The 16,018-nt window shown below is 33.5% G+C and overlaps 1 protein-coding gene across 1 annotated transcript; it reads right to left on the bottom strand.

The window, feature by feature from the left end:
- Positions 1-1,714: 1,714 nt before the first annotated feature.
- LOC105108683 (probably inactive leucine-rich repeat receptor-like protein kinase At3g28040) lies at positions 1,715-6,043 on the bottom strand. Its single transcript, XM_011003089.1, has 2 exons — positions 3,997-6,043; positions 1,715-3,509 (listed from the first exon to the last, which is right to left on the bottom strand). Exons 1-2 carry the CDS (start codon positions 5,436-5,438, stop codon positions 2,060-2,062), a joined length of 2,892 nt encoding a protein of 963 aa, XP_011001391.1. The 5' UTR covers positions 5,439-6,043; the 3' UTR covers positions 1,715-2,059.
- Between the last annotated feature and the right edge of the window lie 9,975 nt (positions 6,044-16,018).

Below are 16,018 nucleotides of genomic sequence, written 5' to 3'. Positions count from 1 at the left end.
TATATTTATGGACTAGAGAATAAAAACATTAGAGTTGACTTAGAAATGCATGCCATGCGAGGGCAAATTATTTTATATGCGTGTCTCAACAAAATGATGCTTTCTGCTCTTTTGATGTATTTTGTTTTATTTCTTTTCCATAGATTACAGGATGATGGTTTTGCTGCCACTCGTTACAATAAAGGTAATATTGGAGCCTTGATTGGAGGAGCAAACGAGAAGCAGTGCCTAGGGCAGAGGTAGCTAAGCGTGGAAGGGTATGGATGGGCTGCATGTGCATGTATGATAATGCTAAACAGTCTTTTGATAATGGAGATACTGTGGTAAGGCAATTCACAAGTACAGCGAGAAAAGAAGTGGGTATTTCAAGCTGTCACTTCCATGGCCAAGAGGCTTAGATATTCCATCCTTGGACAAGAAACAGGATTGTGAAGGACCCCATGCGCGGCTGCTTGAAGATAAAAATAAGTGTTCCTACGAGCATGAGGTGGTTCTCTTGGGCCCAGCATAATTTATAGAACCTTAAGGCTGACTCCACCAGCAGAGTAGGGACAGCACACCGGTTTCTATGCTCTGCACATGGATGTCCACATTTGTACAATAAAGGGTTGTTCTTCCCAGAGGGTGAAAGATGGGTGTGTTTAAAGGTGCATCGCGGTTATTGAGAAAGGGAAAAGTGATGGAAGAAAAGGTCAAGACCCATGTGAGATTAGCTGTGTTGAAATGAAGATAAATCCAAGAGGAAAGGAACAAATAACCCATTTAAACAAAGTTGATTATGAACAACTGAAGGCATTGGTTGCCAAAATCCAACATTAAAAAGAATGCTTCTATTCCGACAGCATCATCTTGTGCTGCAATATTCTATTCCCATACCTTGACAATCTTTATTTCTAGGGCCTTGCTTCTTTCTAGCTGTTGCCCTAGCTTTCCCTTTTGTCTTCGTGATTTTTTTTAGGTTTTTCCTGTGCCTCTTCCTGTTATTCAATTGAGCACTAAGATTACTTGCTTCAAAGTGGGTGCTAAGAATCTTTTTGAGTCCTCGGGGTCTCTAGGACACTTTTGACTTGTAAAGATAGCATTTTAATGCCTCCACCTTTGCTATCATTGGTAACACATGATTTGATACTAAGCGAAACAAGCATTCTTTATGCGAGATGTTGAGTCATATATGCCCTTTGCCAAGTACAGGAAAACTTGTGAATTTATTCAATCAACCTGTTGACCTCTCCTGCATTGTAAGAATCGGGATTAGCCTTAATGGATTTTACTATCTTCGGGTCAGGTGGGATTGGGATTAAGAACATATAACCACAAAGAGCAGGCACATGCACTGATGGGCAGCTAATATTTTGTTAGCACAGTCACAGCTTTGTCCGCACCAACAGAAGTTCCTTACATATGCAAGGGATCTGCATTCTTCTATCTATATCTCTTGAAGATGCTACCTACTACTGAGCTGGGACCGATGCTTGAACTAGAAAAGCAGACTTCTCTTACTAATGTGGCATTTTTCCTTCAGGGAGATGGTTCAACAGCTGGTCACTAAGACTTGAAGCACAACACCAAACCACAAGACCCGAAAGGCGCATTGGTCTGCTATCGATATCGAAGCAAGATTTATAGCTAAGAAAAACAACTGTACGAGCTCAATCAACCAAAATGTTCAAAAACACCTCAGAATGCACTGAAGTGGTCATGAGCTAAAGATTGCGAAATTAGTCAGGAACCAATTCTACTATCAGCTCACAACTTGAAACAAAATCACGATACAAAATGCAGTACAGAAGAATTAGTAACAACCGAGCGACACGATATCCAAAGGGGTCCTATATTAGAGCCCGGTGAAAAGGAATCCGGTAATCTAACAGTAACATCAAGAAGAAACCACAAACATAAACTAAAAACAATCAGGAGAAGAACCAATACAAAACAAAAGGAAAAAAGAACTCCCAACAACTGAATTTCTCCTCGTTGATTAATTGAATAAACCGGATTCCTCTTCCCCGGATAACCCCGTTATAAATCCCATCACTTAATTTCTTAATATGATTCCTGTTCATCCTGAATCCTCTTGTCCCTCTGAAGGACATCTGATCAGGTCTAATATATTAATTACCTCTCCCATGTCTGGCCGGTTTGATGGAACTTGCAATGTGCAAATCAAACCCAACTTCATAACTGGAACCACCTCATCTGCTGGGAAATTCCCCATGAGCCTCCCATCGACACATTCTTCCACCCTGCCTTCCTCCAATGCTCCTCTAACCATGTCACAAAGCACAACCACATCATCTTCCATGTATTCTACAGGTCTCTTGCCAGTAACAATCTCCAGAACCAAAACCCCAAAACCATACACGTCGCATTTCTCAGTTATCTTTACTGTTCTACAGGCAAATTCTGGTGCCATGTAGCCAAGTGCGCTCTGAATTTTGCTGCTTAAAACATAACGGTCTAGCATTGGCAACAGCCTTGCTAAGCCAAAATCACCTACTTTCGGTTCACCTGAACTGTCGAGAAGGACATTGCTTGATTTTATGTTGTAGTGGATAATGTTAGACTGATGCAAATGAGCCAAGCTTTTTGCAGTCCCTAGAATTATGTTGAACCTCTCATTCCATGACAGAAAATGACCGCCTGATCCTTCATGCAGATGCTTGTACAAACTACCACCAGAGACAAACTCATATATGAGAAGCTGCAAGGATTGAGTCCAGTAATAACCTTCAAGTGCCACAAGGTTTTGGTGCCTGATTTTCCCCAATTTCTTAACCTCTCTTTCAAAATCTTCTTGAGACTTGACAAGACTTGAGACAGTGAGCTTTTTGATTGCAACGGGATGACCATCTCTGAGGACAGTCTGGTAGACTGCTCCGAACCCACCTCTCCCAAGTTCACAATCCTTGTTGAGCAGAGCATGTGCTCCTGTGCTAAAGTCAGGCTTTCCAGTAAACATGACAAGTTTTCCAGAGTTGGCATCTGTAGTGGGAGAATCACTAAAGCCATCACCTGCGGATAACGTGAGAGCAGCTGCAGATCGAGATGTTGATGACCGAACACGGAGATTAAGCACGGTGATGGCAATCACACCAACAACAATGACAGCAGCAGCACCAATGGCAATGAGAGCAGATATGCTTAGAATGATTCTTTTGTGACCAGGATTTTGAGGGAGTGAGCCCGGAGTAGAATCAGAAGAAGAGTTTGGATTGAGAACAATGGGTTTGGGAAGGACTGCAGGGCAAGACTTATTGACTGCAGCACCACAAAGGGATGGATTTCCAGAGACAGATGAAGGTGATATAGTGTTAAAAAAAACTCCTGCAGGTAGTTCACCTTGCAAATTGTTGTGGGAAATGTTAAAGGAGATGAGATTGGGAAGATTTGCCAACTGCTTGGGTAGGCTGCCAGTGAGGCTGTTTAAAGACAGGTCCACATCTTTTAGGTTTCCAAGTTTTGCTATTGCTGCAGGTATTGTTCCAGCCAAGTTGTTATGGGATAGGATTCTACATCATTGAAAGAAACAGAAAAACAAGAATGAGAAAGCTTGTTAGATTAATGAAAACATCATGCCAGCTTCAACCAATATTAACTTTTCAGGAAAAGAGAAGCAAAGGACAAGGATCTTTTCTTGTTTTAGAATGTAGACATCATATAACAATGACACACAACGAAAGTCTCACATCCTTTTAGTTTAAGCAATAAGCAACTACAAATTCAAATTCTAACAAATAATTGATAAGAGTCCAAAATCATAATCTAGAGACTGTATAATCTTCAAACTTAACCACCACCAACCCTAACAATAAAGGTATTTACAGCAGCAACTGTCGTGTTTTATGGTGAATTTGAGATCTTGCCAGCGCAGAAAAATATGTTTCTAACTGTTTGATAAAGAGAAATTGAAACAAGATTTATGAACTTATCTAACTCTAGGCTACCAAATTGAACAAGTATAAGAAAACAGAAAACAAAACAGATAAGAGAGCTTACAAAGTCATTAATGAAGAACAGTTCCCTATTGAATCTGGGATTTTCCCCGACAGTGAGTTCCTCTCCAGTCTCAGTTCCTTCAGAGCAAAAGCTCCTCCAATTTCCGTAGGAATGCTACCATTTAGCTTGTTATCACTCAAATCAAGAATATCCAATTCCTTCAAATCTCCAAAAGTTCCCGGAACAGGACCAAAGAGAGAGTTTTTTGACAGATTCAAGAACTGCAAGCTGCTTAAAACCCCGATGGAAGATGCAATCTTGCCAGAAAAATCATTGTGCGATAAATCCAGGAATTGAAGCTTTGGAGCAGAGCTAAATTTTCCACTAAGCTTATTCTCCAAATGCAAAGCTTTCTCCAACCTTGAACCAAAAATCCACGTAGGAAGGTCACCACTTAGCAAATTCTGGCTAAAATCCAAAGCCAAAAGGTTTCCGCAATTGGCCATAGATTCTGGCAAATTCCCACTTAAACCATTTGCAGACAAATTCAACACCTTCAATAATTGAAGTTTCCCAATTGAAATTGGAACCTGACCCGAAAATCTATTCCCAGAAAGATCCAAAGTCTCCAGGCGATTCAGTTCACCAATCCAGCTTGGAACCTCACCGGTAAACATGTTGCTACTCAAACTCAAATAATCACACAAGCCAAGCTTCTGCATTGTGTCTGGAACGTGCCCAGAAAGCATATTCTCACTGAAATCAACAGACCTCAACAACAAACAGCTTCCAATCCCATTTGGAACCTCCCCATTAAACCGATTCTTGCTTAAGTTAATCCTCCTCAAATTGTTCAAAACTTCAATCCCTTTGGGAATCTCACCATCCAGCAAATTACCAGACAAATCAAGTGACCTCAATCCATTCAAACCCCAAATCCCAGCAGGCAAAGACCCAGTAAACTGATTCGAACTCAAGTTTATAGATGCGAGACTAGCACATGAGCTCAAAGAACCTGGAATCTTCCCTGAAAACTTGTTATTAGCCAAAGAAAGATCCCTCAAAGCCGCACATTCCTTGAAAAGGTCCTCCGATATTGTCCCGGAGAGGCTGTTCTCACTCAAATCAATGATTCTAAGGTTTTCAAGGCGAGTTAGGTTAGGATCGATGCTACCAGTGAGGTTGTTCCTTGATAGAGAGAGCTTGTGGAGGAACTGGAGCTGTAAGAGGCCACGGCCGATCCGACCTGATAGAGAGAGCCCATCAAGAGTGAGCTCAGCAACCCGGTTGGATCTTGGGTTGCATTTGACACCGAACCAGTTGCAGGGAGTGTCATCATCCTGGTTCCAAGATGAGAGTTTTCTCATTGGATCTTGAAGGTCCGCTTTAAACACAATTAGACCCAAAACATCATCATTTAATGATGGATTAAGGGAACTCACACATTGAAAAGCTAAAACCATGAACACTAACAAGCTTAGTAACTCTTTTGCCCTTAACATTGCTAATTCTGATCAAGAAACTCAAAACGCACTACAACCCATTGAAACTTAGATGGAGGTAGAAAACAACGGGAAAGATAAGAGGAACCAGAGATATATATTCTTGGCTTAAAGTGGAAAAAATGGGCTCTTTTCTTTTCTTTACAACGGCTAGATTCGAAGAGGAGAGACAACTAGAATGGACAAAGAAGGATTAAATTCAGCAAAATGAGACACCCCTTTATCCCAAAAACTTCTTATGTTGTATTTATCCCTAGCGACCAAAACCCAGAAATGTTCCTAGACAAGGCAACAACTTTTAGGGTTCAAGTTTCACAAAGAAGAAAAGGATAAAAACTTGAAGCCAGCAAACATTTGATCTGAGAACAAAATAAGTTGCAAACAGCTAGCACATTTGAAGCTGAGTGAACGCTGAAGATGGTTCACCAGATTCCGGTGAAAAAGCTAGGGTTCTGGTGAGAGTTGCCGTCGAGACGCACACGGAAGCGAGAGAGAGAGAGACAGCGTTTGGTTAAGGGGTGCGTTGGAGTTTGAGCTGTGGATACTGAGAGAGAGAGAGAGAGAGCTGTAATGAAGTTGGCGTTTTTATTAACGGGAAAGAGGACAGAGAGTAGACCTGGAAGCAGGTGGGGGCTATTTAATGAGGTTTTATGGACACGTGTCTCTTTACATTAGGTGGATGGGCTGTCCTACGTGGCTTTTACACGTAGTCCTTTTCACTGTTAGAAAACCAAAAAGCTGTAGAAAAATGTGAATGGATGATTACGACCAGGGAGCCCATTTTTTTTTAAGGATGAAGTTGTTTTTGTGTTCCAAGTGTATTTTTAAAATAGATTTGAATTATTTTTTATATATTTTTAAATAGTATTAATACATTAATATTAAAATTAATTTTAAAAAATAAAAAATATTTTTTAAAACAACGCCTACCAAACTCTTAAACATACCTTATTTAATCCCTTTTGTTTTTTTTTTTAAATGTAATGTATTGCATTATATAGTTGCTGTAATAATTGTGGCAGGTTGGAGAATCTAGGACAGCAATTTCCTCTTGCGTCCCCTGGTCGAAACGGAGCAAAATGCAGACGCAGTCTTCTTCGGTGAAAGAAGCACAACAAAAAATGGCTTCCATGTAAACAAAACATACATCCAAATCTCGAGGACATAATAAAAGAGGCAATGGGACTTCCCTTTCAGCTAATAAAAGACCGAAGAGATGGTTGAGGGCAAATGGGCAGCCATGGGATAAGCAAGGTGAGAGAGAGAAAAGCAATAAAGGAGAGTAGGTGGAATGGTGGGTTGTGTAATAAAGGAAGGTGTGAGGTGCTGCTGCTACTGCACACTGCAGAAGGGTTGAGAGCGACATAACTTCTGCTTTACAAGCTTTTCTAAATCCCACTGCCCACGATCCACAGGAGGGTCCCCTCCCCTCCTGGCCCCTGTAATGCTCCATTTTCCTTGCAGAGTTACTGTGTCTTAACTCTCATTGCATGTCGAGGAACTTCTCTTCTTGAGATTGATTTTGCTCTTGGAAACCAGCATCTTCCCTGCCGTTAAGTGGAGTACTGGTCTGGGCTGGCTATCCATTTTTCAGGACCCGAAAGGCATGAACCCTATAACCATTAAAAACTGTGACTGAAATGCATGTGGATTAAAGAACGCTTGGTGGTTTTCTGGTGAATCTCACATCATTTTGCCTGGGGAAAAAAAAAGGCGAATGTTCACCTAACACCATTGGACAGTCTAGAGATATTGGTCAAGAGTAGAATTATGAGTGATGCCGTTTCCTTGAAAGCAACTAAACCAGATTTCTCAAAAACTTAATAATCATTCTTATGAAAAACAAAAAACCAGTGCTGAATGTGGTGTCAATTTGCAATGCAAGCATGTACGAGCACGAGGAGGTCGATTGGTTAGCTTCATTCGTTCTTGGTAACTTCAATTACGTCCCCCAACTACATATTTAAGCAATATTACCCTCAAAGCGTCATGCATTTTTCGATGATTTGTTGATTGAGATTTTGGGTTGATGATTTGTTTTTTATGTGATTATTGCAGTTTCAAAAAAATTACTAATATTGGATTTTTGTTTGAATTTCACAAAAAACAATTTGATTTCATTATTTACAAGAGATTAAAAATGAAGGGACCAAAATTGAGACAAAAACAAATGGTAGCCCTTTTTTTAAATATGGTGTCAACTTTAGTCCTCTTTCTTTTTTGTTCCTTCAGTCATCAATTTTTTTCTTTTTTCAATTTCATCCAATGTTGTGTCAATTGAGACTTGGGATTGATAATTTTTTCATCTAATTTTTATATCATTGCCTCAATCTCAAAAAAATTCTTAAGATTAGGTTGGTGTTTGGTTTCATTAAAAAAAGAAAAGAATATGATTTCAATGTTTAAAACAGATTGAAAATAAAGGAACCAAAATTAAAAAAAAAAAAGAATAGGAGTCCTTTCTTGAAAGAAAATGGTGTTACTGTCTCTTTGCTCAATTCTTGAAAGAAGGGTTAGCTGGTTGGATTTCAATGACAAAAATTACTAAATTTTAGTGTTAAAGTGTTCCTCTTTACTGGAGGAGTTTCATTTAAGTGTTTTTAGGTTTTTAAGTTGTTGGGTTGATCGGGATCAAGAGAAAAATTTTCTTTCATGTTTAATTTTATGTTTTAATTAATTTTAAGGTTTTTAAAGTTATAAATTAGTTTCTTCTATAGTGGTATGAAACTAAATTTACATATAATGTACCCTCTATTTCTTAAAAAAAAAGAAAAAAAAAAAAGAAAAAGAAACTTGGTGGACACATGTTCACCCGATTTAGAGAAAAAGAATAGCCCAGATGTGGGCCCGAGCTTTTTTATATAGCTCATGCATTCTAGGACACTTAGGTCTACGTGCGTGATTTGTTTTTATTATTTTTTTAAAAAGAAGTATTATATGAGTGTGTGTACATATTATTAAATTAATTAAGAATATATTTTAGATATTATTTTATTAAATTTTACTTAATTTTTTACTTTTTCTCAAGCGAGAGAATAAATATTTTTGTAGTGTTAAGAAGTGTTATTTTTTATTTTTTATGAATTCCATTATTAATATTTTTTTTATATTTTGTTTAATGATTTTATTCTAATTGTATAGTCAACTAAATCATATTAAATTAATTTTTTATAATTTAATTTGTATAAAAATTCAAGATTAATTAATATAGTCGAGTTTTGAGTTAATAATTAAAAAAATAATAGGAATACACGTTAATAGCATAAGGACATTCTTTTTTCACATTTTAAAAAAATCACATTTAGAAAAACAAATTGTTTAAAATGTGAGGTAGGGGGCAATTATCTAGTTAAAACTATTAGTTGAGGCAGCATTGGTGAAATTTTGAAAAATTTAGGGTATCAATGATAAAATAAATAGTTGGGGGACCTATTTGAAGCTTCCCTCTGTTGTCTTTTGTTGGGCCAGATATTCAATCCTTCAACATGCCATAGCTTGTAAGTGTCTCCATTCGGCCTGATCTGATGGTCAAAGGGCAGGTGGTGGGTCTGAAGTATGTGCCTGCCTTGCTTCTTGAGCTAAGTACATTTCACCGTGACCTGCACATACATTTTAATTCCATGTAACCACAAATTCTGGTTGGTCAACGTGTATCCCTTTACTTCAGGTTTAATCAATTACACAGTATCACTGAAACGACAGACTAAAGAGGCTTTACAAAAACCATCTAGGTGGTGGGCAATTGATAAGGACTTGGGATTAAAGGGTTTATTCCCTCTATGGTCTCAGGTTCGAGTCCTTAGTTGCTCATATGATAGCCACTGGAGGCTTACATGGTCGTTAACTTCAGGACCCGTGGGATTAGTCGTGATGCGCGCAAGCTGGCCCGGACACCTACGTTAATCTAAAAAAAAAAAAAAAAAAAGGCTATACAAGTCTGAGAAATTACTATTTTGATTTTCTATGAAATTTTATTTGACTGGTTATTAGAGGTAGAACAATTTTTTCAATGAATTAAGGATATACATGTCAAACTAAGTTTATTATTCATATTATTTTTAATTAACTGTGTTATATCAAATCAATCTTAACTCAAATTATTTTATTAGAAAATATCTATAATGTTTAGAATTTTTTCATGCTATTCTTTTTAATATACCTCGCAACATAGCAACATAGCATAGCGCATAACAATTATTCAATTCTCTAATTACTAAAAGAAAAATGTAGTTCTATACTATATGGCTCGTCCATCAGACCTTTTCGAGACTATGCATGTGGAACACTGTCTTCCCACATAAACTGCCATGGTTTGACTTATCAGCAAGTTTGGAACTTACTATATGGCTGGTGGGATCTTCTGTTTTTTTTTTTTTTTTTCAATATTATTGGTTTGTAATGGTAGGCGTTGTTCCTTAATTGTCATCCTAACGTGTTGGGAAGCAGGAACTACACACCTACCTACAGCAGAAGACAACAATATGGACCTAATCGTCTTCCCCCAGAAGCTACAACTCATGTAAAAAAATGTGTTTTTTAAGGCACAAAACATGACTTCCCGAGGGATACCTTGTTTTGACCTTTGAAAAATGCCGTGTAGGCATGTCTATTCTTAATTTGAGATGTACAGACCAGATTACTACTGCTGATGCCGCAGAAAATGACATAAATTGTATGCTGCAAGCTTTACAAGGATACTATGACTGGAGAGCACTAGCCTTGGTACCCGTGTTCATGTTCTAAAATGGAGTTAAAAATTACTGAAACGTCACGACAAATCTGTAATCACGGCAATTGATATTGAGCTAACCTAAAATATCATGTTAATTTTACCATTAGATAATAAAATTTGAATAATCTGATAAAAATAAAAAAATAATAATTTTTTTTAAATCATGTTAATTTTTTAAATAACCTGGATTGGATTATTAAATTTGAAAAATTCAATATAAAAAATTATAAATCTTAATTTTTAATTCGGTAAACATTGAAGGGTGAAATTTTAAAACAATTTTAATTGCATAAAAAAAATTTAAAAATAAAAATGAAAAATAAATATAAAATTTATATTTAATCAAGGTTATTCTAGCATATTTAAAAAAAAATTAATAACTTTTTGTCTATGAAATGGGATACGGTATTAACCATTAAAATATTTTTTTATTTAAAAATAATTTATTTTTAAAAAAAAAATATTTTTTACATTATAATATTAAAACAATTTAAAAATATATAAAAATAATCCTAAACAAAAAATAATTTTAAAAAATCATGAAATACAGGTTATACCGCAACCTCAAACAATCTTTAAATATCTGTTTAAGAATGTAATAAAAACTATGTTTTAAAAAAAATTGTTCTAAAAATTTATTTAAATAATATATTTTAAAGAATTTATTTTTGGTATCATCTTCTCTAACTATAATAGATGCAACCCAGCTAGGCAATTTATAATTTCTTTCCTTTTGTAATTAAAAAATATAATTATTATGAGCTGGAGTTAGTTTAGAATTGTTAAATACATACATTGTTCTTACTTTTAAAATGTATAAAATTAATTAAAATAAATATACATATATCTATATTAATAATAATTAAAAAAAACAATAATGCAAGAAGAGCGTTGGAGGGGTGCTAGGAATGGGAATTGTCTAAAGACCTGCCCATACTGTTAATTTTCATTGTAGCAGTTGCCCATGCCGTTAAAGCTGATGGGGTTTGCACTAATGATAAAAATATTCAAAAGGGCAAAAAGAAAGGGAGACGCATCCTCCCACCCTCCAAATTGAAACTGGCTTCGCTATTCTCAAGGTGAAGTAAAGCCAGACAACAAAACGACACTGTTTTCTTTCTTTTTGTGTTTTTACCTGCTGTCGTTTTTACCCTAGAGGGTCTGAGCTAGTGTGTTGGTCACAATGCACAGTCTGCGTGCTATAGTGCTCTTAGCAGGAATATATGGTTTTTAATGCTTTGTGATGGCGACCAATGATTGTCATTCTTTAATCACACACTTCTCAATATTTCCAATTTTGCCTCAAGAAAATATTATTGTTACTTAATAATTATTAATTTGTTAATAAAAATACTCATATTAACTAAATATCATACAATACATCTAAAAAACTTTCTAATGAATGTTTATGTGCTTGGTATTACACTTCATTATATGTAACTTTTTTTATTTTTAATTTCATTTAATGTTCGAGAATTCAAGGTTTTGGATAAAATTTCATCATTAAATTAGAAACCAATTTAATAAAAAAGAGTTAAAATATATTGATGAAAAATAATTAAAAGTAAGAGAACTAAGATAAAAACCAAAAATTAACGTGCTTTTCTTATTTGCACGTGAAAAACTTCATTTTCATCCAAAAAATTAAAATCTATTAAAAGAAATTGGAAGAATAAAAGCTCAATTGAAATTTGTCAATCCTAGATAAAAACCCCTAACCGACGCGTTTTTCAGACTTAAAGAAGAGAAGATGAGTGACATGTCATTCGGTTGATTGACTTCTGTTTTTTATAGTTTTAGCTGACCGAGTTAGTAATTTCAAATACATGAATATGAAAATAGATACATACAAATTAAGTTTGGTTGGATTTAAATGAAAGGTATGCATCCCTTTTACCAACTTTAGATGGTCTTAGGCGACGATGATGTCAGAGTTACTTAAACGAAGCCTAAAAATATACAATTTAGTCAGCAATAACAATGCAGCTATCATGCAAAAACCAACCTATTTTTTATGTATTCACACATAAAGCCTTCTCAATGAGTAAGGGTTTACAACATTTTCCTTAAGATCAAGAGGTCATAAATTGATTTAAAACTTTCAAAAACCTTACAAATATCCCTTATAGCTTGAAGGTAGAAGATGATGAAAAAAAAAGATAAGAAAAGGAAAATAAATATCTATAAGCAACAGCTGTAGAGGTCCAAGATCCTAAACAAAAGATTTCCTACCTTTGCAAGTTTATGAGAGAAAAACATTTTCAAAAAAAAGAAACATAAAGAGAGTGGTTGTTCTAGATATATTTTTTTAATCTAAAAATAGGTCCTTTATAGCATGCTTTTGATTTTTTTTATTTACTTTTGTTTTATATTTATGTTTATAAGTAGAGAAAAAGGATTTGAATGCTCAACATATAATATTGTATTCAACTCTTTGTTGTTGTTTTTTTTATTTAATGCTGTTTTTTTAAGCTTTTAATACATTAAAGTTGTTGTTTAAGTTTGTTTTAGTATATAATGTTGTTTTAGTTTTTATTTAACTAAAACTATGCATGTTAAAGTAAAAGTGTTCTATCCTAAGTTGACTGGGTTTGTTTATGCATAAAATGAGTTTAGAAAACCAATTTTAAAATTCATGTTGTGCGAATATTTAGTTTGTTTTAAGTTTATGTCTTTTTTATTTGGCACCTCTTACTTAATTTTGATTTTTTTTGTTAGTTTTTTAGATTCAAACATATTTATGTATGATAATATGACTTATTAGAAGAAAAAAAATACGATTTAAAAGCCAAAAATGTCAATGTCTAGGCTTGGAAGTGCCTAACCCATATTTGTATTTTTCATGGGTTTTTAGACAATATTCTTTGTATTCTTACGAAGAACATTGCTATATACCATTGTTTTAGACCAACTTTGATCTATTTATTTGTACATACACCTTCTTTATACACGATTAACTAATAATCTAGTGTGTCTTCGCATCAATAACGTTTTTAAATGGTTTTAAATCATAGGGTTTTGGTTTTGAATCGAAATCCATTTTGATCAAATCTTGATGATTCATTAATAACCGAATTGAATGGATGCTAGATTATTAATCCTTGCATGATTTCCAACATATATGTGCCTTTGATTTGTTCATATTTGATTTGGTTTGAGAGCCATGTTATTAGATTTACGTTGAATGTTCTTTATTTGTTCTTCTTAAATTAACAAAAACACTTTCAATTTTTCTAATATATGGTGGTCAAAACTAAAAAAACAAAATAACCCACATGAATTTTTTCATGTAATTTTCAAGAAAACCTAACCATGTAAATCTAAAATATCCTAAATTATGATTTAACTCTAAGATTTTTCATATTTAAAGCAAAAAATAGCTAAATTTTATGTTTCTTAAATCAAGAATTGCGGCAAGCCCTAAAAATTTCTTTTATTATGATTTTTGTTTGCTTTTTTAAAAAAAAAAACTTTTTTTTAATAAAGATTACAAATAACTTTTGTTTTTTTAACTTGATGTCGTAACTAAATTTTTAAAGAAAATAAAGAACTCAACAACAATGAAATATAACTTGATTTATAGCCTTACTCTGATACTAACTAATAGGAATCTCATTGATTCAAAGATCTAGAAACTCATAATCGAGATTGATCATGAATCCTTACAAAGCTAAGTTCAAGCTTTTAAATTAAGCTTGACACCATGATATCTTACGCCAAGTCATCAAGACTGCAATATTCAGACCCTGCCTAATAAATATATAGAATCACTAATGAGAAATATGAAAGATACTATGAAAATTGGTTAATTTTTTGACAAGTCAAGAGAAGTTCTTTGAAGAACTAAAGTAAGAAAAATTTCTCACAACACAATAATAATTACTAAAATCAAAGTTTGTAAAAAAAAAAAAATTCAAATACAATCTAAATACCTTTATTTATACTTGGTAAAAACATCTTTAAAAATACTGGAAAAATAACAAAAGAGTTTATATATAGAAAAAGAAATTATAAATTAACTAAGAAACTAATACAATTTTGCATAATAGCTTTTGAATCTTATCACAAGCCCTTTTTGATGTTTGATTGATATGAAATTTAACTCAGTAAAAACAAGGCCGTTGGAATCTTATGGTAAAGTTTCATCTTGATCTAAAGATCAAATTTAATATTATGCTTCTTAAAGTAACACTATGCATTTTAAAAAATAAGCATAGGACCACTGAAATTAATTAGCCCATGAAATAGATGGATTAAACCCTTTTTGTATATAAATTAAATTGATTAAGATCTGATTATTACTTATTAAAAACATAACCTTTTTAATATTCAAATTGGTCCAACTACTTGTAAAAACCCATTAAATGTATATTTAAACTTATTTACCATTGATCTTGTAATTAGCCTAATAGGATCTTGTAATGGATTTTTGATGTAGTCTTAAATGTATTTTTAATTTTCAATTAATTCAATATTAAGAAATGAAATCAAAAAAATAAATCAATTAGGAAAAGGGGAAAAACTTGAGTCAACCGAGTTACAAACTCGAGGTCTGGGTCATAATACTGATATAACCTCATAAAAAAATAAAAAATATTATGAAGCCCAACCATAGTAAATCTAATGTTGAGGGATAAAATTAAAATTAAAAAAATTGATCAAGAAAAGGATATAAAAAAATAACTTGAGTTAATTCATGCTAACTAGCAAAACCTATGACTTGAATTATAAGACAAAGATAACCTCATATAAAACAAATCAAAACAAATCATAAAACTTGATTTCCAATCAACTTAATGTTGAAGGTTGGAATTGAAAAATAAAATCAATCAAGAAGAGAAAAGAAAATTTCGAGTCAACCTAATTAACCCATCAAACCCACAGTTCATGTCACGAGACTAGAATAATCTCATAAAAATTAAATTGAAAAATATCATGAAGTTTAATTTCAATAAACCTAATACTGAAAGGAGTTAAAATTAAAAAAATTGATTAAAAAAGGACACAAAACAACGACTCAATTTAATTCGCTAAACTCGTGACTTTAGTCTTAAGATTGTGATAACATGATAGAAAACAGACCAAAATAAATCACAAAACTTAATTTCTAATCAGTCCAGTATTAAATGGTGAAATTGAAAAAAAAAATAATTAATAAAAAAAAACTCAAGTTAATCGAATTAACTCATTAAACTTTTGGTTTGGATCATAAGACAAGGATAATATCATAAAAAATAAATTAAAAAACTATGAAATTTAGTTATTAATAAAGAATAAAATTAAAATTAAAAAATGTTATTCTAATAAATAATATTTCATAGGAAGGTTACAGTCAACTCCTTTTTTTTTTTTTTGATGTTAACATAGGCAAAACCATTCTCATGTATCGATATACGATATAAGCTACCTAAGACCATTTCTTTTGATGTGTTCGTTTAACCACTTGACATGCGCCAACCTTTTATCTCATAATTCAAACTTCTAGACTAGCTAACGTGAAAAGAAGACAGGTGGTTGAGAAGAAAAGGCTAAAATACGCCATTCTCTCACTTGTAAAATGTCCCCCTTTTTTTTTTTTTGCGTGGAAGATGCACCTTTTCGTATGCAAATGGTGACAAGCGCAAGCATGTGAGTACTAACTAGCTAATGGACGAGATTTCATATTAAAATAATAAATATATAAAGATAATATTTTTTATTTTAAAAAATTTATATTTGAGTGTATCAAAATAATTTAAAATATAAAAAATAATAATTTAAAATAAAAAAGTGACAAAACAACGGCTCAAACCACTCAGCCTGGGTGTAAGCCTGTAAGGTGCCCCTCTCATTTTTGACGCCTCTCTCC

The sequence above is a fragment of the Populus euphratica genome, unplaced genomic scaffold (genome assembly GCF_000495115.2).
Source record: "Populus euphratica unplaced genomic scaffold, PopEup_1.0 scaffold374.1, whole genome shotgun sequence".
Taxonomy (NCBI): Eukaryota; Viridiplantae; Streptophyta; class Magnoliopsida; order Malpighiales; family Salicaceae; genus Populus; species Populus euphratica.
The sequence above is the reverse complement of the archived record's forward strand: the minus strand, read 5'-3'. Positions and strand labels throughout refer to the sequence as shown.